General features: G+C 32.0%; 5 protein-coding genes across 6 annotated transcripts; 3 read left to right on the forward strand and 2 right to left on the reverse strand.

The window, feature by feature from the left end:
- Positions 1 to 1,387: 1,387 nt before the first annotated feature.
- LOC128161661 (perlucin-like protein) lies at positions 1,388 to 3,256 on the reverse strand. Its single transcript, XM_052825000.1, has 6 exons — positions 3,238 to 3,256; positions 2,595 to 2,670; positions 2,119 to 2,273; positions 1,906 to 1,996; positions 1,578 to 1,807; positions 1,388 to 1,448 (listed from the first exon to the last, which is right to left on the reverse strand). The coding sequence occupies exons 1-6, from the start codon at positions 3,238 to 3,240 to the stop codon at positions 1,422 to 1,424; spliced, it is 582 nt and encodes a 193-aa protein (XP_052680960.1). The 5' UTR covers positions 3,241 to 3,256; the 3' UTR covers positions 1,388 to 1,421.
- Positions 2,878 to 4,287, forward strand: LOC128161693 (perlucin-like protein). Its single transcript, XM_052825060.1, has 5 exons — positions 2,878 to 3,020; positions 3,256 to 3,410; positions 3,520 to 3,610; positions 3,898 to 4,127; positions 4,219 to 4,287. Exons 1-5 carry the CDS (start codon positions 2,975 to 2,977, stop codon positions 4,243 to 4,245), a joined length of 549 nt encoding a protein of 182 aa, XP_052681020.1. The 5' UTR covers positions 2,878 to 2,974; the 3' UTR covers positions 4,246 to 4,287.
- Positions 4,288 to 9,995: 5,708 nt separating this feature from the next.
- Positions 9,996 to 11,303, reverse strand: LOC128161662 (perlucin-like protein). Its single transcript, XM_052825016.1, has 5 exons — positions 11,201 to 11,303; positions 10,707 to 10,861; positions 10,538 to 10,628; positions 10,193 to 10,422; positions 9,996 to 10,055 (listed from the first exon to the last, which is right to left on the reverse strand). Exons 1-5 carry the CDS (start codon positions 11,247 to 11,249, stop codon positions 10,029 to 10,031), a joined length of 552 nt encoding a protein of 183 aa, XP_052680976.1. The 5' UTR covers positions 11,250 to 11,303; the 3' UTR covers positions 9,996 to 10,028.
- A 158-nt stretch (positions 11,304 to 11,461) lies between these two features.
- Positions 11,462 to 12,869, forward strand: LOC128161683 (perlucin-like protein). Its single transcript, XM_052825050.1, has 5 exons — positions 11,462 to 11,611; positions 11,902 to 12,056; positions 12,221 to 12,311; positions 12,453 to 12,682; positions 12,795 to 12,869. The coding sequence occupies exons 1-5, from the start codon at positions 11,566 to 11,568 to the stop codon at positions 12,819 to 12,821; spliced, it is 549 nt and encodes a 182-aa protein (XP_052681010.1). The 5' UTR covers positions 11,462 to 11,565; the 3' UTR covers positions 12,822 to 12,869.
- A 1,048-nt stretch (positions 12,870 to 13,917) lies between these two features.
- LOC128156798 (WD repeat-containing protein 37-like) lies at positions 13,918 to 23,880 on the forward strand. 2 transcript variants are annotated; one of them, XM_052819100.1, is made up of 13 exons: positions 13,918 to 14,008; positions 14,422 to 14,604; positions 15,183 to 15,253; positions 15,647 to 15,754; positions 15,882 to 15,911; positions 16,015 to 16,209; positions 16,782 to 16,969; positions 17,381 to 17,438; positions 18,129 to 18,317; positions 18,664 to 18,802; positions 19,127 to 19,261; positions 21,429 to 21,543; positions 21,931 to 23,880. In XM_052819100.1, exons 2-13 carry the CDS (start codon positions 14,471 to 14,473, stop codon positions 22,051 to 22,053), a joined length of 1,485 nt encoding a protein of 494 aa, XP_052675060.1. In that variant the 5' UTR covers positions 13,918 to 14,008; positions 14,422 to 14,470; the 3' UTR covers positions 22,054 to 23,880. The 2 variants fall into 2 exon arrangements, with proteins under 2 accessions (XP_052675060.1, XP_052675068.1); XM_052819108.1 differs by lacking the exon at positions 15,882 to 15,911.
- The last annotated feature ends 3,352 nt before the right edge of the window (positions 23,881 to 27,232 follow it).

Consider the following 27,232-nt stretch of genomic DNA (forward strand, 5'->3'; position numbering starts at 1 on the left):
GATAATCTTGTCAATAATGGAAAAAAGAAATGATTTCAATGTAAAATAGTTTTTAAAAAATCAAATAAAACTAGCAGCTTTCTTTTGTTTTAATACAGTTTTTTGTATTCTACGTGATATCATATTTTGCATATTGAGAATGATACGCCATTCGACATTTGATGTTCAATGACGTCATTCAGCACGCTGAATTATTATGTTTCGGTTATTTATATCAAAACCAAAAGTTATTCCTGTCTTTATTTTCAAAGACTCGTAGAATATTTTTTGAAAGTGGGGGGGGGGGTCGGTTTAATATCTAATATCCTGACAAGCAATTAAAAACAACAATCATCATGTACTCAAAATCCTAATTCGTAGAGGAAAGGAGATATGACACTGCCTTAAAAATTTCAAACCGTCTATTGTAATGTTTATTTTGTTTTATTTCCCTTCAATTTTAAGCCACTTTCTTAAAAAATTCAAGTTTCTATACATTTAATTTAAGTGATGTTAAGGGCTGCAAAAATAAGTAGGAGGATTGTCCCATTCTTGCCCCCTCCTCCACCTACCCTTGATGCTACGTGCATGATTATTATCAAAAAAACTAGGTGAACCTTAAAAATATAACAGCTAATGAAACAAAAATAACACCCTTAGAACTATTAAACTTACTGTATCTACAATAGATTTTACCGCTTGTTATGTGTTATCCATTTTATCTTCATAAGATAAAGATAATTGTGGATTGGTAGTTGAACACATTTTAAACGTAAAACTTTCAGGTTAGTGCAAATCTTTTCATCTTTTTCGTTTGTTAGGAAGAGAGAGATTTAACGTAACTTATTTTCGACGACATTCTCAAAAGTTTGAGTGTTAAGAAGATTATTTAATTAGGACTAGAGATGTTCATGAAATAGGGTGATATAAACAAAAATTACTCAAATTGATATTTTTCATTTAAAAAACAAACCTTTATCTCAAAATGTCATTTGATGATGATGATTTTGACTGAATTTAACCATTTCTTATAAAAACAGGTATCAATTTGGATTGATATCACGACAAAAATACGGGTTGGTCATGTAGTCAAATATCATATAGCCTTTCATATTGATAACTATAACGTTGCTTTTGACAAGACTACAAATTTCATTATGATAAATTGAAAAAGTTAAGAAAATTAACTCGCACAATTGAAAAAAACCCCACTGTAGTTCGGCAAAATATTACTACTTCCGTTGAAATAAAAGTGGTAGAGCGGTTGGAAATTTGAACACTTTACGATCTTTCTATGCAGAAAATTATCTTTCTCATGTTAAATAATGATCGTAAGCATTGAAAGATATTTTTCTTGGACTTTTCACTAGAAAAATTCAATATTTAAACAAAAAACCCAAGAAATTGATTTTCTTCAATGGAATTTTTTTAGAAGAAAACGTCTAATAAACACAAACACACGGCTTTCCCTGAAAAGAGAATAAAACGTTCACATTAAAGTGTCATTATTACACCTTTATTCAATTCTGGAGAAAAAAATATCGACTTTTTAATGTCATTCAAAAACTGTAATATTTTTTGAAACATTTTGTTCTTACCAGTGGTTTTTCACAAACATAGTGGTTCTTTTGTCCACAGCTGTCGACGTGCCAGTGGAATTTGTAGGACCTCTTGAACATACCGCAGTTGTAGTCACCATGCTCATGATACACGGGTTCATTACTGTACCAATCAAATTTGTGGCAAGGCTTGGCAACGAATCCCCAGCACCACCTGTGTTTGTTTGGTCGCAGAATGTCGTTCAGGCCAAGCCAAGATCCTCCTCTAACTTTACAATTAATCTTAAGTTATAAACTGTGCTATGATATTCCCCTAAGTAAATGAAATTCAGCACCGATGTTTTAACGTAAAAAAGAATCCACATACCTCCATAGACACTCAACATGTGTCTGACGTACGTGTTCTCGTGAGATTGATCAATAGAGACCAGATAACCACCCATGGCTACACATTTCATCTATCAAACGACAATTTCAACTTTAAGTATAACTACACTACAAAAAATTTTATTAACCGAATCATCTTATCTTTTAAAATAATTAATATATATTTCCATTCATTTTGTAACTTGACACTTACTGAGGCTGTGTACCAGTTGAGCTTTTGTCTGCTAAACCAATAACAACGGTTGTTGTACTGATGCCATCCTGGTCCACAGCCACCTGATACAAATTTTGCTGCAGCGTACTTAAAAGCGCTGTACTTTGGTGCAAAGTCATAGCTGGCCTCAGACACTGCCAAATATGGAGAAGAAAACATTTTTAATCAAAAGTCTCTCTATTAAGATTTTGAATGAATTTCACATCTGTTCGTTTAAGTAACAACCAAACTAAATATTCACTTTCTGATCGAAATCCATTATAAAAATTAATTTTTTTTAGAGTACAGAATTATTAACATCAATCATGTTTATCATCTCAGTAGAGAAAAATATTCAAACATAAATCAACTACATGACAAATTTTATTTAAAGAGTTATTTTTGTCTGATTTTCATCAATATTAGATTTGTTTTTTAAGTATGATTTTACATTTAAATTACAAATGGTGTCTTACCAGCCACAAGAACACCGAGAGCAAGAGCAACTGCTATGACTATGTTCATCTTGGGACAAGTCCTGATTGGTGACTTCTGTGAAATAAATTTCTTTTTATAATGTTGGCAAATCAGATCGATTTCCATATCCTCGCCTAAATCGTGTTAATCAAATTAACCATTGTGTTGTTGGCTGGTCATGGTCTTACATTGCGCACAAATTCAGCAATTTCGTCCTTTGCAACGTCTTGCTGGCAGTTTCGTATACTTCATTAAATTTGTTTATTCAGCATGATGCGTTAATAGTTTTACATGCATACTAACTATTGTGTACTTTAGCAGGTATATATACCACACAGTATTCTAGAGCAAAGGACAGTTACCGAATAAAACAGGAGCTATGAAGTCGTTTGTAGCAGTCGCTCTGATCATTTGTCTCTGGGCAGGTAAAATTCATATTGTGACATTATTTTGTTAAGACTACCAGTTCATCCGTAGTAGTGCAATTAAATTACGTGTTGCGTAAGACAAATCAAAAGAAAAATAAATCATATTTTGTAAGAACGGGGGACTTTAATAGACTTTTATAAATCTTGTAAGTCGTGTGTGTAATGTGATCTAGGTCTGACATGAAGTTCTTAGTTTTTTTTATAAATTCTTTACCATATTTGATCATTTCAGTTGTAAATGCCAGCTATGATAATGCCCCCAAATACAGTGCCTTTGGTTATGCTGCTGCAAAGCTCACTGGCAGACACTGTCCTCCCAGATGGCTCCAGTACCACCAGAGCTGTTACTACTTCAGCAGAGACAGGATGAGTTGGTGGCAGGCTTCAGTAATATGAATAAATTATCACAAATACAATTTAAGCACATTGATGAAAATAAACCTCATTTGCTTAATGCCTTTCGTGTTTTTTAAAAGACTTTTTTTTAAAAATTCAGATGAAATGTGCTTCTATGGGAGGATTCCTGTGTAATATTGATGAAGCTCACGAAAACACTTACATCAGACATCACCTCTCTATGTACCAAGGTGATTTATCGAAAATCAATTGTATAAAGTATCTAACATGCAGATTTATATATCAAGTAACAACTTCGGGAATGATTTATAATGCTTACATAAATGCACAATGCAAATAACATGATTAAAAGTGATTGATTAAAATTCTGAAACACAGTTTTTTGGGCAATAAAAACTACCTGTTGATCAAACTACACATTTTATGGTGTATATGTATGCATATGCAATAGTATCCAGTATCCAAGCACAAATACTACATAAATATATTTTTACCTTACATTTTTCTGCTTTTATAGTATCCCCTGGAGCGTGGTTCGGTCTGAACGACTGTTTGTATCCCAACGTCCACAGATGGGGCTGGGGATTCTCCAACAAACGATGCCACAAGTTTGACTGGTATGCTGGCGAGCCTGTGTACCATCAGAAAGGAGACTATAACTGTGGTATCTTCTGGAGCAACTACAAATATCACTGGCATGTTGATAGCTGTACACAGAGAAACTACTACGTCTGTGAAATGAAGATGGTAAGTAGATAAAGAAAAAAGTTTACCGAGTTTACAATCACTTTTAACTGCATTCAGATAAATATAAATTTACATTCTTTTACAATTTCAGGGAAAGCCTTGCAAGTGCCAATACTAAGCAAAATGTAGAGTAATACAAAATAAAACAATATTTAGATAACATCTTACTTGGCTTGTTATTCGCATCATATATTCCAGTTGTATGATATAATATACATGTATACTGTGGAAGTGTATTTTGCTAATTTTTCAACGTCAGCAAAGTTCATCCACACCATTAATATACTGTAAAGCCTTTGTATACATGCAGTGCGTGGTTATTCTTCTATTTGCTCCAGACACATACATGTAGTACAAAAGACTTCAACAATTAGAGGAATTCGAATATTTATAATTTTTTAAATAAATTTGATTTTTGTATGAACAAGTGCTTTTCGTTTGTATACAGAACAAGTGATGAAATAAAAGAAAAAAAAATAACTTCTTGAATCCTAAAAACCTGTATTTAAAAAACCCCCAAAACCTCCATGTATTACCGGTATCTTAAAAGATGAGAGAGCAAAACTTAATATTATTGGAAAAGCACAAGTTAAAATTATAGCAAAACTATGTTTTTTTAATACTTCTTATATATATGGGTTGTCTTATAAATATAAGCATCAAACAATATGCAGTTATAACTGACTTTATTCAAAAGTTAAAAAAATATTACAAAACCAATCTACACAAGACTGGAGAAGTATCATAGATAACTTACCAAAATGTATTAATCATAAAATTTTTAAAAAATCAAATTTCACTTTAGGGAAGTATCTGCTAATATTACCGAGAGATCTACGGATCACATTTACAGAACACAATGTTGTTTCCTGTAATTGCATGTGCATAAAATTGTGACATTTAGTATGATGTCAATCTTATGGTCATTCTTATCACATCACAGGAATGCACATTGTTCTTCGTCTTAAAAAAACTTGCATATCATAGTTATGGATCCCATCGCTGCTTAAATCTGCGTACCTTATGCAACGGTTACCAATGTCAATATATATTGTGCCTTGAATTAAGAGTCATTGTCAAAAACACAAGATCTTTGATAGTATATCACTAAAAGTAAATATTCCAGTACCCTGGACACATAAAAAATTCAATTCTGTAAACAATGAATATATTTAATTATATATGAGAGATATCGATTATGAAAACCTCCTACACACACCCCTGCGAATGTGTTCGGAATGTTTTCTTTATCGTTGCTAAGTATGTAATAAATCCAGAGGTGTTCGAATGAAAGTTCACGAGACTTCACCGAGATTTGTTCAGTTCCTGTGAAATTTCGAGCGGAAGTATAAGTGTTCGGATAATATTCTCAAAATACGTAAGTACTGGTCGATTTTCATACCATATCCTTCTTTGATTTATGTTAAAACATCAACATCTTTTAAGATGTATGTCTTATTTCACCATTTAGAGGTTTTTTAAATTAAACGATGATACTCGAAACAGAGTTATCGTTCGTGTTCAACCACGTGTAGAGTGGTTGATAATATAAACATTGGGTTGCTTAATAAAATCATAGCCATGTTTGATCCTTGTGGTGTGCAATACCATGTTTTTAAAAAAATAATGGGTGAATGTTTTGCATAAAAACTTAATATATCGAGCAATTTTTAAGAAACATTCTGCATAAAATAGTACAGTCTGTTTCACTATTAGTGTTATTACTAGGTCAGGCGGGGATCAAAAATTAATTCTTGGGGGGGGGGGGGGTTGTCTACTACGCATGTTTATTGTCGCAACAGCAGAAAAAAAACTATTTTTGTATTGTCACATTTACCGGTATTTCTAGGACACATTTTACCCACCAATTAATGAAGATAAAGTTTAAAATCAATAAACCTCTAGAATTTATATTTGACTACAAGTACCTAGATTCTCTAAGATAGACTATAAACACGAGGCACGATTTTTACTGCGAAACTGAAAGGGTCAAATAAAACCACGTGATTTAAAATTTAAATGACAATAACATTCGCAGGGGTGACACAATACACATGAAAATGTATACTATTTTGTATAAATATTGGACCGTTAAGGATCGTCTATATGAACTCAATTTTAAAAGATGATTTTGTACTTTAAAATATTTACATAGATGAAAGATGTACATATCAATATGATATTGTTTATTTTTAACAAAGAGCACATACCATATATAAAAATACGAGTTAAATGTTCATCTATACTACTATATTAAAATAATAGACTCGAATTTTTAAGCTTTAATACCGATAAATCGGAAGAGTATTGCCTTTTGTTTTATATATTTTAAACATCATTGGTACTTGAAGATTACCAATTTGTTTTTATTTTTTCTCAATCAAGCTTCGTTAATTAATAATCAGTGAAAATTCCTCAAACAATTCCGGAAATCATCTGGATTTTTTGGATTTTACAATCTAGCGCGTGCGCAATACATTCACGCTAACGGGATCTTTAGTTTATGTTTCCACAAAATCATATTTGCATTAATAAACTCAGAAACGATAGTACAAATACGTGCAAATTTTCATTGGAAATTTAATTGTTATATACTCTGTTTATATATATTAATTTTATGATTCCTTATGAGAGAAATTATAGAATAACAAATATACATATTTACTTAGACTTACTTGTCTTCGTGTATCTCTTAGGAGAGTGAAGATATAATGTATAGATTGTTTTGTCGTTAAAATGAAAAAAACTATTTATATCCTACGGACCCGGTTTTACGATAGAATGCATTCCGTGTATTGTCTCTGTAGCAAAGGAAATACGTGTACGTTGTTGAAAAAGTGTAGAATTTTTACATTATATGGATTAAAGTTTTAGATGAAAGGTATTTACAGTCAGTCTCAAAATGGTTAATTATGATTAATTTGACTGTTATTTTCAATGCTTCTTCATTAATTTTCTCCAAAATCGTTACGGGGCGATTCTGCAATTATTTGTTACATTATAGGTATATGTGAGGCATTTAAAATAATAAATGGTTACATTGAAATTAATGTTAAAATGGGCTTGGCCTCCCTGTGGATGTATCTATTTCGTAAATGTCCGATATGCAATGTCAACCCGTGCACGCACGGGTCAAAGTCTAGTTATAAAAAATGCAAAGGTTCAAAATTGAGATTGTTTACAAGTTCTTGCTGTAGAGGTTTTTAATAAAAAATTATTTCAATCTGTAAAGGTTGGAGTCTGTATGGAATGGATTATCTATGTACGTCTAGTATATTATATATGTTTAAAGTTCCGTGTGCGATTTGTGTAGAGAAGAGATAATTAAGAACTAATATAGCAATGTATTTTTATGTGTAAAAAAACAACAAGGAAACCAGTGGAATTTGAATACATGAAAAAAGGTATTATTTAGAATAATTTTATCATTTGATTTTTATGTATTGTTTAATAAATTACTTGACACATTTTTATTTAATGTTTGTTTGAGTGCTCGTTGAACCATGACCAAACAAACATGTAAAAGTTGTCATTTAATCGTCTAGGTTTAAAGGGGCATGGTCACGATTTTGGTCAAAAATTATTTTTCTAGTTTTAAAATTTACAATGCTTCAGAAAGGCATTTTTAATAGGCAACCAAAATTTGAGTGTCATTTGTTGAGTTATAAGCAAGTAACAGAACTTGACTTTCTTCGCAATGTAAACAAAGTGTTTGTTTACATTTTGAACGTTGAAGTAAAAATTCCTTTTAAAACCTAAAACGAATGTGTTAAACATTAGGAATTGCTTATCTTTGCTTAAAATTATTAATAATAAAAAGATAGACAAATAAGCTGGAAAAATATTTTTTATAGGTATATTGAACCTATGTAAACAAAAACAGGGCACGAGCCTTGTGTACATGACAGAGAACTGTGAGCCCCGTATCATGCTTATAACTCTACAAATGACTATCCAATTTTATTTGATCATTAGAAATGCATTTCAAAAGCAATGTAAATACTCAAAACATAAAAATAGATTTTGACCAAAATCGTGACCATGCCCCTTTAAAGAACAGGTTACTCTTTTCACATCGTGTATCGTTTCAGAAGGTGTGTAATAGCATGCTAGACTCTTGCAAATACTGCTCAAGCGTTTGTTTTTACAACCTGTGTTTGCCTTCATGCTTACATTACAGTACTACAAACCAAATTCGTATGTTTGGAATGTACAGAAAAAAGCAAATGAAGCCCAGTGATTAAATGTTCCTTATCTACCAGTAACTTGTTTAGTACAGCTAAAAACTGTTCTTATTCTTTGAAAAAAATTGTTAGTTAAAATTTGAGTTCATTTGTAAACTCCTTACACTAAAGTAATTATATAATGCACCAACAGTTTATCTGTCAGATTTTAAGAAGGCCGATTTTGGAGGGGGGGGGGGGGGGTGGTTGCGGAAAAACAACAATAGCAAAGAAAAACTCTTTTTATTTTAACCATATGTAAAGTACACCAACTTAAGTTTATCTGCGAAAGTTGAAGAAAATCGACCCTTTGGTTCTTTTTAGGGGTGATCTCAAAATACAGGTACATTTACTTAATTATATATTCGAAATTGTCATTTTCCGTAATTCGAAGCAGATTGATAATATACTACAACAGCTTTTTTTCTTAAATTTTAATATGTTATTAGTAATACCATTTTCTACCTTATATGTTAAAAATAATAAAGGACTATATATGGTTTGGGCCTAAAATGGCCCCTTTAAATGAACATCGTCATTTTACTGTTATTCTTTGTATTCTTGGTACAGGTATACATTTGATATTTTTTTCATAACTTTCATTTTGATTAAACTGCCCACAGTTTAAAAATATGACATCATGAAGAGTACCTTTTCCCGCCATTTTCGCATTTTTAGCATAAAACGGCTTGTTTTGAAGCAGTTCTTTCAGAAAACATTGAGCAATTGCTTGAACAACAACAATATTTTTACCAAAGATGTATCTATCCAGAACTTATAAGTGACAAAAAATTCGTTTTTGTTTAAAGCGTCGCTCTATATTTCCCATTCGAAAAAAGATTAGAAAAATGTCAAATTTTGACTGATTTTGATTGAATTATAAAAATAGCGTCACTTCTGACGGCATATACTGCCAGTGAGTGCAAATAAATCAAATAAATCGGCCAAACATATAATTTATGTCACCTCCTCTGAAAAATAACACAACAATTTAATGTACCTGAAACAATATCAAAAATTGCGAATTATGGGGGCCAAATTTGACTAATATCATATATAGTTCTTTTACTGTCTGGTTTTTAGTGGGGGCCATCTCAAAATATGAAAATGCACCAAATTTTGCTAATATTTGGAATATTACAAGTGTTGACTGGTATAACGAATTCGTTAAAAAATAATAAAAGTACCCCCGAGGATAGCATTATTCTGTGTGTAGATTTTCAACGGCGTACTGCTTATACTTTTTCTTTTATCTTACTTCTGATAACGCACTCCTATTAAGCCTTATTTTATCATAACGTCATAAATGCAGAATGACAACGCTCACCTACCGCACAACGAAAAACTAGTTTTAAAAATAAGATTTCCCTTTAAAAAGCTTAATATTTTAATCGGTATTTTGTTGATTGTGTTCAATTGTATAAATGATATCGAAAAAAAAATTCATTAAAAGAACAAAATTAATAATACAATGTATTCTAGTAGAATGCGCAGAAACATGCGCAATGAAAACTAAAGTCAGCTTCCTTAAATAATGATCTGGAAGCTTTCAAAAATACACATAAACGTCCCTCTTTAAGGAAATATATAGTTGTCATCTTTTGACTAAAAGAATTCAATAATTAAAACAAAAAAGTAAAGCATGTTCTGTAATTTGAATTTAATCGGAATAAAATGTTTAATAGACACAAACACATGGCTTTCCCTGAAAAGAGAATAAAACGTACAAATTTCAGCTGCAAAATTGTTCAACCTTTGTAATTATAAAAAAAGTTAACCGTCGAGCAAGCATTAAGTTGCAATTCACCTATTGTAATATTTTTTGTAACTGTTTGTTCTTACCAGTGGTTTTTCGCAAACATAGTGGTTCTTTTGTCCACAGCTGTCGACGTGCCAGTGGTATTTGTAGGACCTCTTGAACAGACCGCAGTTGTAGTCACCGTGCTCATGATACACGGGTTCGTTACTGTACCAGTCAAATTTGTGGCAGGGCTTGGCGACGAATCCCCAGCACCATCTGTGTTTGTTGGGTCGCAGAATGTCGTTCAGGCCAAGCCAAGATCCTCCTCTTACTATTCAGTTAAAATCAATGTTAGGGTTACAATCTCTGCTATGACATTATCTTGAGTACTCGAAATGTAGTATCGATGTTTAAACGTAATAGGTTTGGGTAAATAATCCACATACCTCCATAGACACTCAGCATGTGTCTGACGTACGTGTTCTCGTGAGATTGGTCAATAGAGACCAGATAACCACCCATGGCGGCACATTTCATCTACAATTAACGTTAAGAATTACCACCAATGCTTCGGTGAAACATTTAATATCAGGTCCTATGATCTCTGTCACTTACTGAGGCTGTGTACCAGTTGAGCTTTTGTCTGCTGAACCAATAACAACGGTTGTTGTACTGATGCCATCCTGGTCCGCAGCCACTTGCTACAAATTTTGCTGCAGCATACTTAAAGGCGTGGTACTTTGGTGCAAAGTCATAGCTGGCCTCAGACACTGGCAAATAAAGAGAAAAGAAGATTATCATTGATGAGGGTGTTGTCTTCTGCCTACATAAATTTCAGATTCCGTTCGTTCTCCGCAATTTATTCTTTTATTCAATTAACTCTTTTTTAATTAATGAATATCCTAAGTAAACATTATTTTTTTTATTGTAGAAAATGATAATCACCGATAAGAATTTAGAAAATGTAAAAGAGAAAACAGCATTATGTCTTACGTGTATATTCTATTGAAAGCATTATTTGATGTGTATTATTTTCATTATATACGATTTTCTTCAAAAAAGTAAGTTACAATAGAAAGTCAATACTTTATTAACAAATGGTGTCTTACCAGCCACGAAAACACCGAGAGCAAGAGCAACTGCTATGGCTATGTTCATCTTGGGACAAGTCCTGATTGGTGACTTCTGTCAAATACATCTCGTTTTATAATGTTGACGACATCAGATCAATTTCACTATTTTTGCCTTATTCATGTATGTCAAATTAACCATAGTGTTGTTGACTTTTGCGCAAATTCAGCAATATAATCTATTGTAATATCTTATATGCAGTTGTGTACACTCCATTAATTTCGTTCATTTATTATAATGCGCTAGTCCTTTTACATGCAGAGTAAAGCTGTTACGTTTAGCAGGTATATATAGTTCATAGTATTTGAAAAGCAGAAATCAGTTTCCAAAAGATACTGGAGCCATGAAGTCGTTTGTAGCAGTCGTTCTTTTGATTTGCCTTTGGGCAGGTAAAGTTCACCTTATGACTCAAGAAATTTAATAATAGCTTCAAAAATAACAAAGATCGTGAAATTATTTCCAGTTTTATGATTTCCATTAGAATATAAATAAAAGCTATGTCTTTTTGTGTTTAATTTGTTTTCTTTTGGGGAATTTGAATTGTATAGGTCAAAATTTGAAGAAAAAAGAAAAACAGTGAACTTGTAGGTCTAGATCATGTGTGAGTAGTTTAAGTTTTCTTTGAACTCGTGTAAATATGTATACCCATTCACATACGTTGTTGTTGTTGATATTTCAGTTGTAAACGCCAGCTATGATAATGCCCCCAAATACAGTGCCTTTGGTTATGCCGCCGCAAAGCTCACTGGCAGACACTGTCCTCCCGGATGGCTCCAGTACCACCAGAGCTGTTACTACTTCAGCAGGGACAGGCTGAGCTGGTGGCAGGCTTCGGTACTATTCATACAACATGAACTACATATAGATAATATTAGCAATTGACATTCAAAGTTCATTGTTTTTAGTTGAATATATCGTTTGGTAAGGAATGATCCTTTACAGTGTAAAAACTTGATGTGTTTTTACTTTTAAAGTAAAAAAAAATTCTTCTAATTCAGATGAAATGTGCCTCTATGGGAGGATTCCTGTGTAACATTGATGAAGCTCACGAGAACACTTACATCAGACATCATCTGTCTATGTACCAAGGTAAAATACCCACATAAGTTTAAAAAACCACTTGCTGTATACTCCTATCTAATTCGAGTTTATTTCCGTATTTTTTTTTATTAAATAAAGCATAAATGGGATTGAAATACGTGTACTCAGTATACGATTTTAATTTTGTAGTATCCCCTGGAGCGTGGTTCGGTTTAAACGACTGCTTTTATCCCAACGTCCACAGATGGGGCTGGGGATTCTCCAACAAACGATGCCACAAGTTTGACTGGTATGCTGGCGAGCCTGTGTACCATCAGAAAGGAGACTATAACTGTGGTATCTTCTGGAGCAGCTACAAATATCACTGGCATGTCGATAGTTGTACCCAGAGGAACTATTACGTCTGTGAAATGAAGATGGTAAGGATAACAATAATACGGATGACAGTGTTCACTGTTGTTGTCGGAATATTCATTGAATCAACCTTGAAAACGAAAGTAAAGTGATACATTATTTTGTTTTTATTTTCAGGGCAAGCCTTGCAAGTGCCAATACTAAACAAAATGTGGACTTGTGCAAAAATAAAGTTATAACAACTAGATGATACCACACTCTACTTGGCTCATTTTGTTCACGTCTTATTTTGTTGAATATCAAGATATTCTTAATTCATATTCGGATATTTCAAAGATTTTGTCATTATGGACGGGTCACGCTTTCACAGAAGAGGTGACGTTGATAATCTGTGGTTATGAGAAATTCAATTAACACCGAACTAACTGCAGAACTGTAGATCTACATGTAGGTTCTATTATATAACGCGTTATCTGATTGGTTTTAGACAATCACATGTCAGGGCATTATAACTTTATATAACATCCGACGGACCAAAACAAAAAGTCTGCACAAAATTAGCACTTAATTTGTTTGAGAGCATTTTGTTGAAATTATTCAGATCATGGTTTACAAAAAAAAAAAAAAAAAATGCGTGCATCTGTACCTATATGACTGTTTAAAACTGGATGTTTTTATGTTCGCATACAATGTACCTTAGTTCAGGCAAAATACATAAAAAAATGTTAATGTCAAAAACTAAAGCTGTGAGAATGGACTATTCTCTTTTCTCAAAAGAGAATAAGCATGGACACATATAGAATGAAGAAGGAACAAATATAATTAATTGAATTTAAAATAAATTGATAAAACACTGTACATGTAGATGCGCTAAAAAGAAATATAAGCATTCATTTGATACATAAATCATGTCTTCTGGCTCACAGGGGCTTGGTTGTTGGATAGTGAATTTCCTAATTATTTGTTCCCGAAGAAAAAAATGATTAAAATTGGTAATCTTATGTGTATTTCTGTGTATTGCAATAAATAAATTCACTGAAATCCCCCGTTTCAGTCATGTTAAAAAAGTGTATTCAATGTACATACACTTTTTTAACATGACTGAAACGGGGGATTTCAGTGAATTTATTTATTGCAATACACAGAAATACACATAAGATAACCAATTTTAATCATTTTTTTTTTTCGGGAACAAATAATTAGGAAATTGACTATCCAACAACCAAGCCCCTGTGTTCTGGCTAAAGACAAATAAGAAAAAAATATAAAGAGTCTCTCACTGGAACCACGAACTTGCGCAAAAACAATTCGGAAAAATTACTTTTGATCGTTTTCGTTTTTAGTTTAGTTGCCCGCCTTGAATTACCGGTTGGATTTACTCAATTAAATTAGTAAGTACTAAGTAGGGGTGTAAACAATAAAAAATGTTACACTAAACTGAACTGATCTGATTTTACAATCAGAAATCTTAAAATGCAGTTTCCATACGATCTGTAATCTGCGTGCTATTTTCTTTACATGTGATATGAATCATATACTCCTTGTTTACAATGAAGCCTATTTGACACCTGATCTACGAATCAGATGGTACAGCTGTCAGAAATGTATACATTTATGTGCAGCTTTACTGGGTTCTAAACATGTTATCTGGTTAAAACTACTTTCCAAAAATATCTATTTAGTTACAAAATCAAAATATTTGATTCAAATAGTACATGTAAAAACATGATTTTCCTCGTTGCACTTATGTACGTACATCACTAACGAAGATGATTTGAGCGTGACTCATGTTTGTGTGTTTTAGATGAACATGGAATGAACTTCGAGCATAAAGCAAACTAAGGTTGCTTACAATGCCACTGGATAATAACAAACCAGTCTCTAAGACCAAGGGGTCGAGGAGAAGAAATCAGGCAAATGAGGAAGTATCGTCTCCTCCAATGCTGAGGTTTGATTCTGACGTAGATATCATGCCTCCACATTTAAGGTAAGAACTGAAACAAATTGATGTCTATCCTGCATTTTTCATATTTAGTATTTGTTTATGTAGGGTACATTCAGTCTGACATGAATGCATGTTTTAATATCAGTGGCACATGCATAGTAAGATCCCACAATTTTTGTATCGCTTACAATGTTCTCTATGAGCACCTGTTATTTGACTTGTAATGCTCAAATCTCATTATTTTGAACTTGATTGGAAATACATTAAGATTAAGTTATAACTTTGAAATTGGTGAATGTTAAATAAAGTAGAAGGGACTTCCATATAGGGATTTCATTATAGATAAAATATTCAAGATATTAATGTGTTAGATCTAGAAGTTGAACTTTGATGACACTATCTGTCACTGATTTTTAACCATTATTTACAGTATTCACCCCCCCCCCCAAAAAAAAAAAGAAAAAAAAAAGAAATATAAAAAAAGGCCCATCTTTAAAGGAAATAATAGGTCATCTGAAATCTGTTGAATTTTTGTGTTTCAGTAAATGAGGTTTATTTTTTGTAACAAATTAAAAGCAATCAGAATTTATTATCTCACTTAGAGACACTTTATTTTGCAGGAAAAGACTACATGATCTGTTTGGACAGATTGAAAAGGAATTTGAAAATCTCTATGCTGAAAACCTTGCATGTAGGTTTCTTATTAAAGGCTATTATTTTGAATTGAAATTATTTATCACTTAATGTATAAAAGACATCTTATTATCTACATTTTTGAAATAAAAGTTAGAAATGAGATACAGTCAATAATTGATTGTATGAAAATGTTGATATAGAATTGTATATTTGTGAATGTTGATTGATAACTACTTCAATTATAATGGATTTTTAAGGATATATATTTTAACTTTTTGAGTAGTTGTAGCTTTCTGAGTAAGTGTTCAAAATACAGAAAAATTTCAGCAAACACATCAGCATGCTATAATCATTCAAAAAGTATATGCAAAGAAAAGAATTAATTTCTACTCTGATTGCTGTTTATGAAATGAAATTGACTTTAAAGTTTGAATCCTGATTCATGTAGTACAAGAGAGACTTGATGCCCAGACTGAGAGAGTAGAAGCCACAAACAGGGAGCCCAATTCTATGGACAATACCGACACTTCTGATGTCAATCTCAAACCCAAGCGATGTAAGTCATAGTCTAACTTAATAGTACGTGTGATTTCTTCATCTGTTCTTATTTTTTTCTTTTAGTTTTCACTTGCAATTTTTTTGTAAGTTTTAATTTTTGGTCAAGGAATTTCTTAAACTTGCAGCGGGACATGATATCATCAGACAAGCTTCTGGTAACAAAACTTTACTGTTCATAGAGTAAATCTTGACACATGAAGGTTTATATAAAAAGAATATGTATAAAGATGCTATCTATTTTATTTTTTGTCTTTACAGCAGCTAGTCAGATTTCCCAGAAAATCAAGACTACATACAAGGCATCTACGAGCAAGTTTGTCTCCAGTTTTCGGAACTCATCACTCTTGTTTTCGGTGGTCAGGAAATTTGAGGGTCACAGAGATGGGATCTGGGAGGTGATGGTGTCACGGGCCAGCCACCCAGGACAACAGGTGCTTGGAACCGCCTCAGCTGGTAAGGGGTACATGTACAACTCATGTTACTGTAGAAGCAGACACATCATTGGGGATTAAACATTTGTTGATTTGTCAACTAAAATTGTTTCAAGGTTTCAAATTTAACTATTAAAATGGTTTGGTTGTTTCAAAATTAACCTTGTTCAGCACATTGCAATTTTAAAATTATGATTTAAGTTTTTAATTTCAGTTACTAATGTAATCAGTGAAATTGATAAAATTTAATCCCCAATGAATATTTCTCCTTTTTATATAGATTCTTAATTTTGAACAATCCCCAAGTACTTGGATCTCTATTTGATAGATATAAAACAAAGAAACTTGCAGTTAAATCATTAAAAGAATCTTTACCAATTCTCTTTACCAAACCTCTAAATTTATACCTGTACATTTGATTACAATTTATACATATCTTTGCATAAAATCAGGTACGTTTATTTGTATAATATATATACATGTATTCAACCTTGAGTATTACAGCAATTATTAAAAATAAAATTTTTAAACTAGAATGCCCATTAAATCACATGGTGCTGTAAAAATAATACAATTTTTTAATTCTTTTTGTAGACCACTCAGCCAGAATCTGGTCTATACAGACCCAGCAATGTGCACTGCAGTATTTGGGTCATCAAGGGTCAGTGAACTCTATAAGGTTCCACCCCGAGAGAGAACTGGCCTTGACCTCATCAGGGGACCGCACAGCTCACATCTGGGGGGCACATGTCACCCTCCCTGAATCAAGCAAGAGATTTGGGGTAAGACAAAGCTCTGCAAATTTTGTACTTAATGATTTGTCCCATATTAACCACCAACAAAATGAATAGGTTTTTCAATTAAATTTCTTTGAAATATATTGAAATTTATCAACTAATGTTGTCATAGTTGAAATAATATATATCTAGATAGATAATAAATAACACAAAGTCAACTCAGCTTTTTTGGTCATTTTAGATAAATCAACTGTTTCATGATTTAACAGCAAGTATTTCAATCTGCAAATTTTTAAGATACAAATTTAGTAAAACTCTAAAGTAGGAATATTAATGATGGAATTTGAAAACCTATCCCAGAGTAAAAGGACACGACTGTTTTCTACAGTAATGATGTCAAAATGTACGTACTTAATAAATATTTTAAAGAACTTACAGCAAAATTTTGAATTTCAGCGTGCAGTCTCTGTTGATGATGATGTTGACAACTCTGAAAAAGAGGAGCAACAAGAAGGTAGAATTTTGTATCTCGTTCATAAGTTTATTAAATTCATTTGCCTAAGAATCATATTGAAAATCTGGGATTTTATCCTACACACATATACCAGTAAACATAAAGCTGTGATTTTAATCCACTTGCACATGGACCCAAGCTCGTTTTTGGTCAACTGCAAGTCTGGCCTGTATTGATTTTTTTTCATGCAGTGACAACATAAACTCATATCAGGGTGGTATGGGACATTTGTTGATATTAATGTGGATTAAAGCACATTGTAATTGAAATATTTTCAACTGGTTTAGAATTATCAAATTTTAGAATATGTAACTAAAGAATAGCTTTTAAAAATATTTGGAGAGATAAAAATTGAAAAACCCCCGAGCGGGATTCGAACTCATGACTTACAGATTCGTAGTAAACCCTCTAACTCACTGCACTACACTGTTAGATGACATAATTGGGAAAGAAACTACTTATATAATTACACTTAATTTTATTGTTGGTTTCAATAAACAGTATGTCACAACAAAAATTGAACATGGAAGTGTCCCATACCTTTAAATACCATACCACCTTAAAGCCATAATTCTAAATCTATCCTTCTGGTGAAGACCTCTTAAGTTGCCAGAACTTATGTTTGAACCTTTTGTATTCTTCGATATACAATAAAATAATGTTCAAATCAACCTACTGGTATTTTTCTAGCTGAGAGTGTGGAGCAGGCTTGGGAAGCCGCCACACTAAGGACACCCTCTATGGAGCTGACCGGACACACTGGGGTGGTGGTAGCAGCTGATTGGATGATGGAGGGAAACCAGGTCATCACAGCATCATGGGATAGAACTGCCATCTTGTTTGATGCTGAAACTGGTGACCAAATCACATGTCTCACAGGCAAGGGGAAAATAATCTATACAAAGCATAATTGAATGAACACATGTACAGCAAAACCTTTCCCATTGGCAAATAACTCCTTCATAATCTGTCTACCACATGAACTTACATTACCAGCAGATACATAATGCAGATGTGGTGAAAATTTGTATTTGTAATATTATGAAATATATATGTATACTCTATGCTTTTCTATTACTGTATGTGAGTTAGATTGGTGTTAATGCATATCATCTACAGGTGATAGCTTAAGCTTTTTAAGTGTAGATCGTTTTGCAATGTTAGATTACAGTGTATATTCTGATAAAAATACATATATATGGATTAATGTAAACGACATATGTAGGTCATGACCAGGAGTTGACCGACGTAAGGGCCCACCACTCCCAGAGACTGGTGGTCACTTCCTCCAAGGACACGACCTTCAGACTGTGGGATTTCCGCAGTCCCAGCATGCAGGTCAATGTGTGTCAAGGACATAATCAGTAAGTACATACATATATTTATGTTTATAACATAAAGCTAGGATTTATAGTCTCACATGAAGTTTTTATCTTTAAATATGTTTGAAAAGATGTTTACTGTGGAATTGTTTTTTATATTTGATTTCAAAAATGATAAATAATCACTTTAAAACTTTTAGCACATAAATTACTTCATGACTGTGATTTGGTGCCTTAATAGCCTGTACATCATTCTATAATGTAAATTCTATCTTGCTCAAGGCCATTTAATGAAATTCAGTTATGTTGACATTATTAATATTTCACAATGATCTTTATATATAAATATGTAATTGTAATTGACAGGCCGGTCACCAGTGCGTTGTTTGCGGGGTCAGATAAGGTGGTATCCGGGAGTGACGATCGCACGGTGAAGGTGTGGGATGTGAAGAACATGAGGTCCCCACTGGCCGCCATTAGAATCGACTCCTCTGTCAACAGGTTCATTTCTTTGTGTTTAATCTTTGCACTTCCTTCTATTTATTTTTGTGAATCCCCTTACATTATGAGCCATTGCTTGTACATATAACAACAAGGATTGTATCATATCTATTGTTTTTTATGTTTTGGTTGAGTACAATCAATGAATTAGGGCAGATTGTTTATGTCCTATTTGTGTGTATGGTTAGATTTTGGAGGCGTGGCTTTGTTTTCTCCGAATGTTCTTATTTTCCCTGTTTTGTTTATTACAAAGTAGATTAATCTGACAGTTGCAACATAAACAAAATAAATCAAAGATGCGGCCTATTAATCATAACTTAGTATTTTGTAATGTTACAATGGAATCATTTTAAAAACACATTTCATGAAAGATTAAAGACAGACAACATGTCTATGTACATTGTACACACACCAACTCAATTTTTCAAGAAAAAGAACTTTGTATGGAACTTTCAGGTTGCACAACACTATTAATTTTTACTATATATTCTTACCAAAATTACGCAACTTTAGACACGGGTAGCAAGTTTAAAACAAACTTCTGGGTAAATTCCTCTTTACAACTTTTAAAACAATTGTTCCTAACCAATTTAGTAGCAAAAAACACACAGCCATCCACAAAGGCACGAGAGTTTGTTTACATCAAAGTTACACATGTGCTTGAAAATCATGTCCGAGCCCTTTCACACCCCTGCCTAAACAACTGGCATCAAAAATTCAAGTGACCTCGTATTTTTACAAAGGTGGGAAAATCAGGTATTTTACATGTTGTTTTTTATCTCATAAAAAAGTACAGTCCCTGTCGCTGGCGGAAAACTCCTAAAAACGAAGGGGAATTCGGGAATTATTTTCACTCAGCCATGTTTTGACGTGAACCTTCGAAAAAATAGTGTTGTGATACCTTAACGGTTGACAATGATTTTTGCTAGAGTTATCCTTCCTTGAACTCCTTGAACTTTTATTTACCATAGTTGAGATGATATTTATTTAAAGATGACAATTTCATATGAGTTCTGTTATAAGATTTTTTTATGAAAAAGATCTAGATTTTAAAATGGGGTACAATGTATATGTATATTTTAGTTCAATCTCAATTCAGATTACTGACATCACTATGTTGACAATCAACTTGACATACTGTCAAAATGAAATCAAATGACAAACAAAAGAATATTATAACAGAAAGTTTATAGCATGCAAGACAATTTATACAATTCTTTAAAGTCCCTTGAACTGTTTTCTTTGCATAAAGCATTTATCTAAGTAGACACATAGATGTTTTGTAGTATTATAATCACATGGATGAACAATTTCTCTAACGGGATCACTACCACAGTATAATTTATCATTAAAAATATCACATCATTGAAATCAAAGGTTTAACGTTAGGGATAATGGGTGTACGATATCTACCTGTTACAGTAAATAGTGAATATGCACTTAATCTTGTTAGCTGGGATCTTTCATGTCATGCTTTTTTCAAGGGCAGCTTTAAGTATTAAATCTTGCAGTTTATAGTCAGTAGAAGTTTTAAAAATTTTACTCTAGAAATAAAGTTTTCCTGAGTTAGAAGATGAGATTTTGTTCAATTGTTTAAAGATCATATTAACAACAGTTTTATTTAACTTAAACCTCAAATCCTTATGGGAAATTTCTAAAGATGTCAAGTTTAGATTTGGTTGAAAATCTTGTTTTGCCATGAAGTATAACTCTTTAAAAACTAACTTTTTGTCCTTTTTGAAAGCTGATACTTAAAGTGCATTATTATATGTGGTATTTGATTCCATATTTCTTAGTCTGATTTAGTACTTTCAAAACATAAATAGTTAATTGAAAAAGAACCTAGTTCACCATTGACTGCTAAATTTGGTGCTTTTCTATGTAAACATAGAATATCTTTGAAAATATGATGAATATTTTCAAATGGAAAACATTCTGAGGATTTTATATCTGATCCATATTTTAGATTCATATGTTATAATTGGTACAATCATTGAATGGTATTGTTTAAGTAACACTTGAACTGAAAGGTTATTGTTTTCAAGTACATATATACTTGATTTTCGTAAAGATGTATGTACAGGCAACATTTTAGAATTCAAACAGCTTCATACAAGTTGTTTTATGAAAATGTTTACTTATCTGATTAAAACTTAATGTTTTTCAGACTGGCAGTTTCATCCAGTCAGAGTTTGATAGCAATACCCCACGACAACAGACACATTCGGATCTATGACATTAATGGGAATCGTATCGGCCGACTTCCCAGGAGTAATAGACAGGTAATAAATTGTCAGATCAGCTGTCACTTGTACTTATTAATAAATTTAATTATCTCAATTATAAAAATCTCAATTTAAAATTGTCCATTTCTTGTGCTCAACTCAAACAGTTTTTTTCCTTATATTTTTCATTTTATCATCAGCTTTTTATTATTTAAACCACAAGTCTAAACTTCTTTTCTTTAGCAATCAAAGCTATTTGTTGAAAAATCCCATTCCGTTATTTTTTTTCTAAACACTTTCCATCTTTTTTTTATGTCAACATTTTCAAGAAAATTAAAACAGTTTTTATAGGACAAGTGTTATTGAAGTTCACCGTTTGGTGTCAGGCCCACATCAGTAAATGTTTTATTGGACTATCAATATTAAACTGCTTGTTGTTCTCAGGGTCACAGTAAGATGGTGACCTCGGTGGCGTGGACAGAGGACCACCCCGTGTGTAACCTCTTCTCCTGCGGCTTTGATAGAAAGGTGCTGGGCTGGAATATCAACCTGAGGGAGAAGGACTGAGTACACATGTACCAAGACACAAACTTCCTCGTCGGTTGTCTCTGACTTTTTTGTGTGGTTACAAAGAAGAAATATTTACTAGATTTGTGCTTAAAAAGTGTCATCTACAATATTTATTGGTTGTTGTATGATTAATATAATTCTGTGCAATATTAGTATTTAAGACATAATGAAATGAAATAGTCAATATGAATTGATTTTATCAGCTTTTCTCCTAATCTACATGTATATATCCTCATTGCAGTAAGAATTAGAATTTTTAGTGTTGAGTTGTCATATATGAAGACATAACGCTGCAAAATTGACAGTGATACTTACACGTGTCTAATGAGATTGCTTCTGTTGCAATAAAACTCCCTGTTCTTTCAATTTTGGGATGTAGACTAGACTTGATTATTATTTGTTTGTTGAAAAAATTGCTTTGATACAAATTTTCAAGAAATATTTCGATTACTAATACATTTTGCATCATAGAGTTTGATGGCGTTAAGGTGAGATTTGTGGTAATAGGTATATATATATAGGTATATATATATTCCAACCAGCGTTCATGTAACACCAACCACCCTTCATTTCAGATATGATGTTAAGATTTATATAAAATGTAATAATTGATTTCAGGTTTTTCTTTATTTCGCGCTGTTTTATAACAATATATATCTGGTATAAATAAATATTGTTTAGAAACACCAGATTACACTTATACTAAGATAAGTTTTTCCTGAAATCAGTGGACTTGGAAAGGTTTCAATGAAGATAATTTTTTTTACATGGAAGAAGTCCAAAAATTTTACTTTTGTTGCATTTTATTTGATTTTTAAAAAGTTCATAAGAATTTAATAAAAATGAATCATGATATGTAGTGACTTTTTAAAAATATGTTAAGCCTAAATAACCCCATACTAGTCACGTATAAAATGTACTTTGCACGAAATTATTCACATTTCATTGAAATGACAATTTGAAATCTATTGTGGTTATTAAATGGGTCTGGCCAAAATATTTGAATTTTATAATAGAAAAAATTTGATTAACAGAATAGTATTTAATGTGTGTAATTCCTAAAAATAAAATGTAAATGCAAACCGCAAACCTTACCTTAATTCTATTTTAAAATATTACACAAATCGATTCATATGGGGTTTTCCGTATGAAGCTCAGAATTCCTGTTGGAAAAGCCCGAGAATTCATATTGGAAAAAATGCAAATAAAGCTTAGAAACTACTTGCTTTGCGAAAATACATATTAGATAAAATTTTTTAAAAAATCAACTACCATCAGTACTTAAATACTTTGATTAAATAGTTTGGGAAATGCTGATAACGGATACTTAATTCTCGAAAGAAAATATATACATGTATAGTAACTGTAGTAGAATTTGCATGTTTTCATTTCATGTAATCGAAAATTCATTTATTTACTGAACAGCCAGCCTTTATATGGTTCTACTTACAAGTTATTATATATTTCTTATTACAAATGTAAATGCATGTATATATATATATACAAAATAAGTGGATGTACATATACTATATGTATATATATTCGGCTAATATTAGCTTCTATGATTAGAGACATTCTAAGGACTTTTTAAAAAAGCTAATATTGTTATAACAATCTGTTTATACATCATTTATATGTAGCATCATATTTTGTTTGACTGAACAATTTGAACACCTCATAATATATACTTGATGTAACCGTTGTACAAATAGTTTTAGACTTGTCAGATAATAGAATCAAGTTCAGTCAAAACTGAATATAAAAAGACGTGCATAGATTAATGAGAACGTTGACTTGTCCATTAAATAATACCCATGCTCTGTGTACATATGATTATTCTTATTAGAACCTTGCTGCACTGAATACCTGATAGAACCCTTTGATTTGCCGATGCATTGACATTGAAAAGGTAATAAATCTGTTTGATGGGCTAACAGAAAAAAAAAACAGCTTGAGAGGACGCGCTTTGTTGGGAAGGCAGGCATGACACTGCATAATACTGAGCGGTCAGGTACATTAATGGTAAATCTGTTTGTATAGGCAAATCCCTCGATGAGTAAAGCATGCATCCCTTGCATGTTCCAGTGGCGCTGGTGTCGTGTTTACATTTGTGAGATTTAAAGTGTTATCGCCAGTGAAGTCCTCTTAAATTAAATTACTAATGGCTTGTAAAGGACATTTCGAAGGTTTTTCCTGTTCTTTGAAATTATTGATTCATGCTGGAAACTTGAAGGAAGGATATTTGAAATACTGATTGCGTTAATTTTACGGCCAATAAAATTTTTTTTACAACATTTGTAATATAATGAACAAAATTATCAGAATTTTGGTGCACCTCCAAAGTTGTTTTACGTATAACGATTACAAGAAATTATTAGATATTTTAACAGATCTGTAAATTCAAATAAAATTGATCTTATCAGTACTATTTTTATTTTGAAATTTTAGAACATCCGTTGTGCAGTTAATGATTTATGAATCCTTTGATCTCCGGGAACTAATTTTATTTTTAATGTTATTTAATGAACTATGCTTTGGGTCGAATTTCGCAATAAACATATATATTGGCAATATAAACTCTTTTACACTTTAAAATATGCACTTTAAAATATAAAAAAAAATAGTGGAAAGAAGCGCAGTTGCACAAATTCAAAAAAATGTACGTATTAATGGGATACATGCAAAAACTGTTCAAGCTTTATAGGGGTGTACTATAAAAATAACACAACTTAGAAGGAATTTATACATAAGGACAATTCAAGTACGCTCTTTCTGTGGGGGGATATCCGAAGTACATCTTTAGAAATTAAATCCAATTTAAATTAACACACTTTTTAACATCGTCACTTAACAAAAACCACTACATTTATTGTAATTTATGATTAACATTACACACCTGTTCACCTTACCTTTTTACAAAATTCTCTCTCATTTTTCAAAATAAGGTTAACAAATATAATGTTAATCGAGTACATATGTTCAGGTTTGGGCTTTAGTTTTAATGAATTAATCAACGTGTACCATTTTTCCTCACCCATATAGATCTGCAAAAAAGATAATGCAACTAACATACTATTGAATATAGGATTTTAATTTATATTTATACCCGTGGTTGTTAAAACAATACAGCAATTAAAAAAAATATCTGATTATTGCTCGGAGAGTAAAGGGTTTTAATTGTAAAGAACTTTGATTTATCATAATTTTTATATTTTTTTTTTTTTGCGGGGGTAGAGGGTGGGTTTGGGTGCAGCTCCTTAAATCCGCAACTGAATATATATATAAACTGACATGAACCTATTTTTCTCGAATATTCACATATCACCAAGTCTCAAAATCATTAATTAATACAGCTACACGTGGTACGAGACGGCCCAGCATCATTGCCTCCTCTACCCGACACTGAGTGCAAGGTCTATGGGAACGAGAGCGTTAATTAATTACACCGCAGTTTTTAATGAATTATTCAGGTGTAAGCAGACTTTATGTCTCCAGTGCTGTACCTGGGTTGATGAGAACCTACCTTTGTAATATCAACGATATTAAAATAATTGTGCATCGGTGGAATTGAAGAAGGTGTCCCAGACAAGGTGTGCGCTATTGCTTATTATTTCATTTGCCTCTATATCACTCCTTATTTCTGCAAAGATTTGATAGTACAAGTATAACGTTCAAATATTATTAGGCCAATACATTTAAATTTAGATTTTAGAAAAGTATTTCGATTATGAGAGATTCTCTATGTTTTTGTGGTATAATACACGTAGTAACTATAGTTTATAAAGAATGGATGCTATTTTTTTTTGTTCATTTGAAAAAAAAAATGTCAAACAATGGTCTTTAATTGTATGTAAAATAATTTTAAAAAGACCAAAGTTTTTTTTTTTTATAAAAAGTGTCAAATTTGTACAATCTTATAGATAGCCTATAATTAAACGTCATATTTCATACAACTTAATTCCAATGTCAGGTCTTCAGAAAGTGGTTATAATTACAGAACTTAAAATTTTAACACCTGTCAGTGAAGAATTTTGTTTATTATCAGCAAAACTAAAAATACTACGAGTCCTTTTTTCCAAACTCCATATAGATACCAATCAGCAAAAACCTTGTAGATCTCAACTCAAAGAAATTCTCCCCTAGAAGGAAAATTAGTCTTGACTATTCATTAATTAATTTAAAGTTTCTTTTTGACGCGGCGAAATATTAGTGTCCCACACGTGGCAATTTATCTCTCATCTGACCCCATTACGGCTCTCCAAGAGTTTGACGAAGAATAAAATTAAATCTATCATCACGAGAAAGTTTAGTGCAATTTACACCTAAACCATCTTTGCTGACCAAGTCGGTTTTTTACCAGTTGTTTCAGAAGTAGAGCGGATCATATAAACGCTAGACAAGCGAACATGCAGGGGTTCGCAATTGTTTCCATCTTCAGGGTGACGATTCGTATACATTAAAAGGCGAGGAAAATCAATCGCCCTTTGTTTTAAAATATATATATATATATATATATATATATATATATATATATATATATATATATATATATATATATATATATATATATATCTATATCTATATATATATATATATATATATATATATATGATAAACTCGTGTGTTTAATTGCAATTATTTGATTTAAATTATCAATGTCAAGGTCTTCTACAGATCTCTTTCTATACGTCGTCGTGGGTAACTTATATAATGCTAGTATGTATGAGTAAGGCATTTTAAAGATTAAATTAACAAATGCATGGATTTCCTTCACTTCACTGTGATACTGGATTTTCACTCCGGTAGTGGTGACTGGGAGCCAAAACATCTAAAAACTGTCCAAACAGTCACCTCAAAATATTTATACTAGATATTCACCATGTACATGTAAAAGTACCACCGGTAAAGTACGGTCACCAGAGTTTAACAGGTCTCCGGTCATAAAACAGTCTTATAAAAAGCAGAAACTCTCTCCCCCAAGGCTGTTGACGTCAGAAGTTTACGGTAAGTATTAAATGCAGTTTTGTATGCTTGTAATTAAATGTTAATACTTGATGTGTTTTCGTTTTAATCACCTGCAGTTTATTGGAAATACAGGCTCGCAAATACTTGAGAAACTTAAATCTGATCTACCGCTGTCGATTAATTCATTGGTCCGTATAAAGCCAACGTATTT

The sequence above is a fragment of the Crassostrea angulata genome, chromosome 1, assembly GCF_025612915.1.
Source record: "Crassostrea angulata isolate pt1a10 chromosome 1, ASM2561291v2, whole genome shotgun sequence".
NCBI classification, from domain to species: Eukaryota; Metazoa; Mollusca; class Bivalvia; order Ostreida; family Ostreidae; genus Magallana; species Magallana angulata.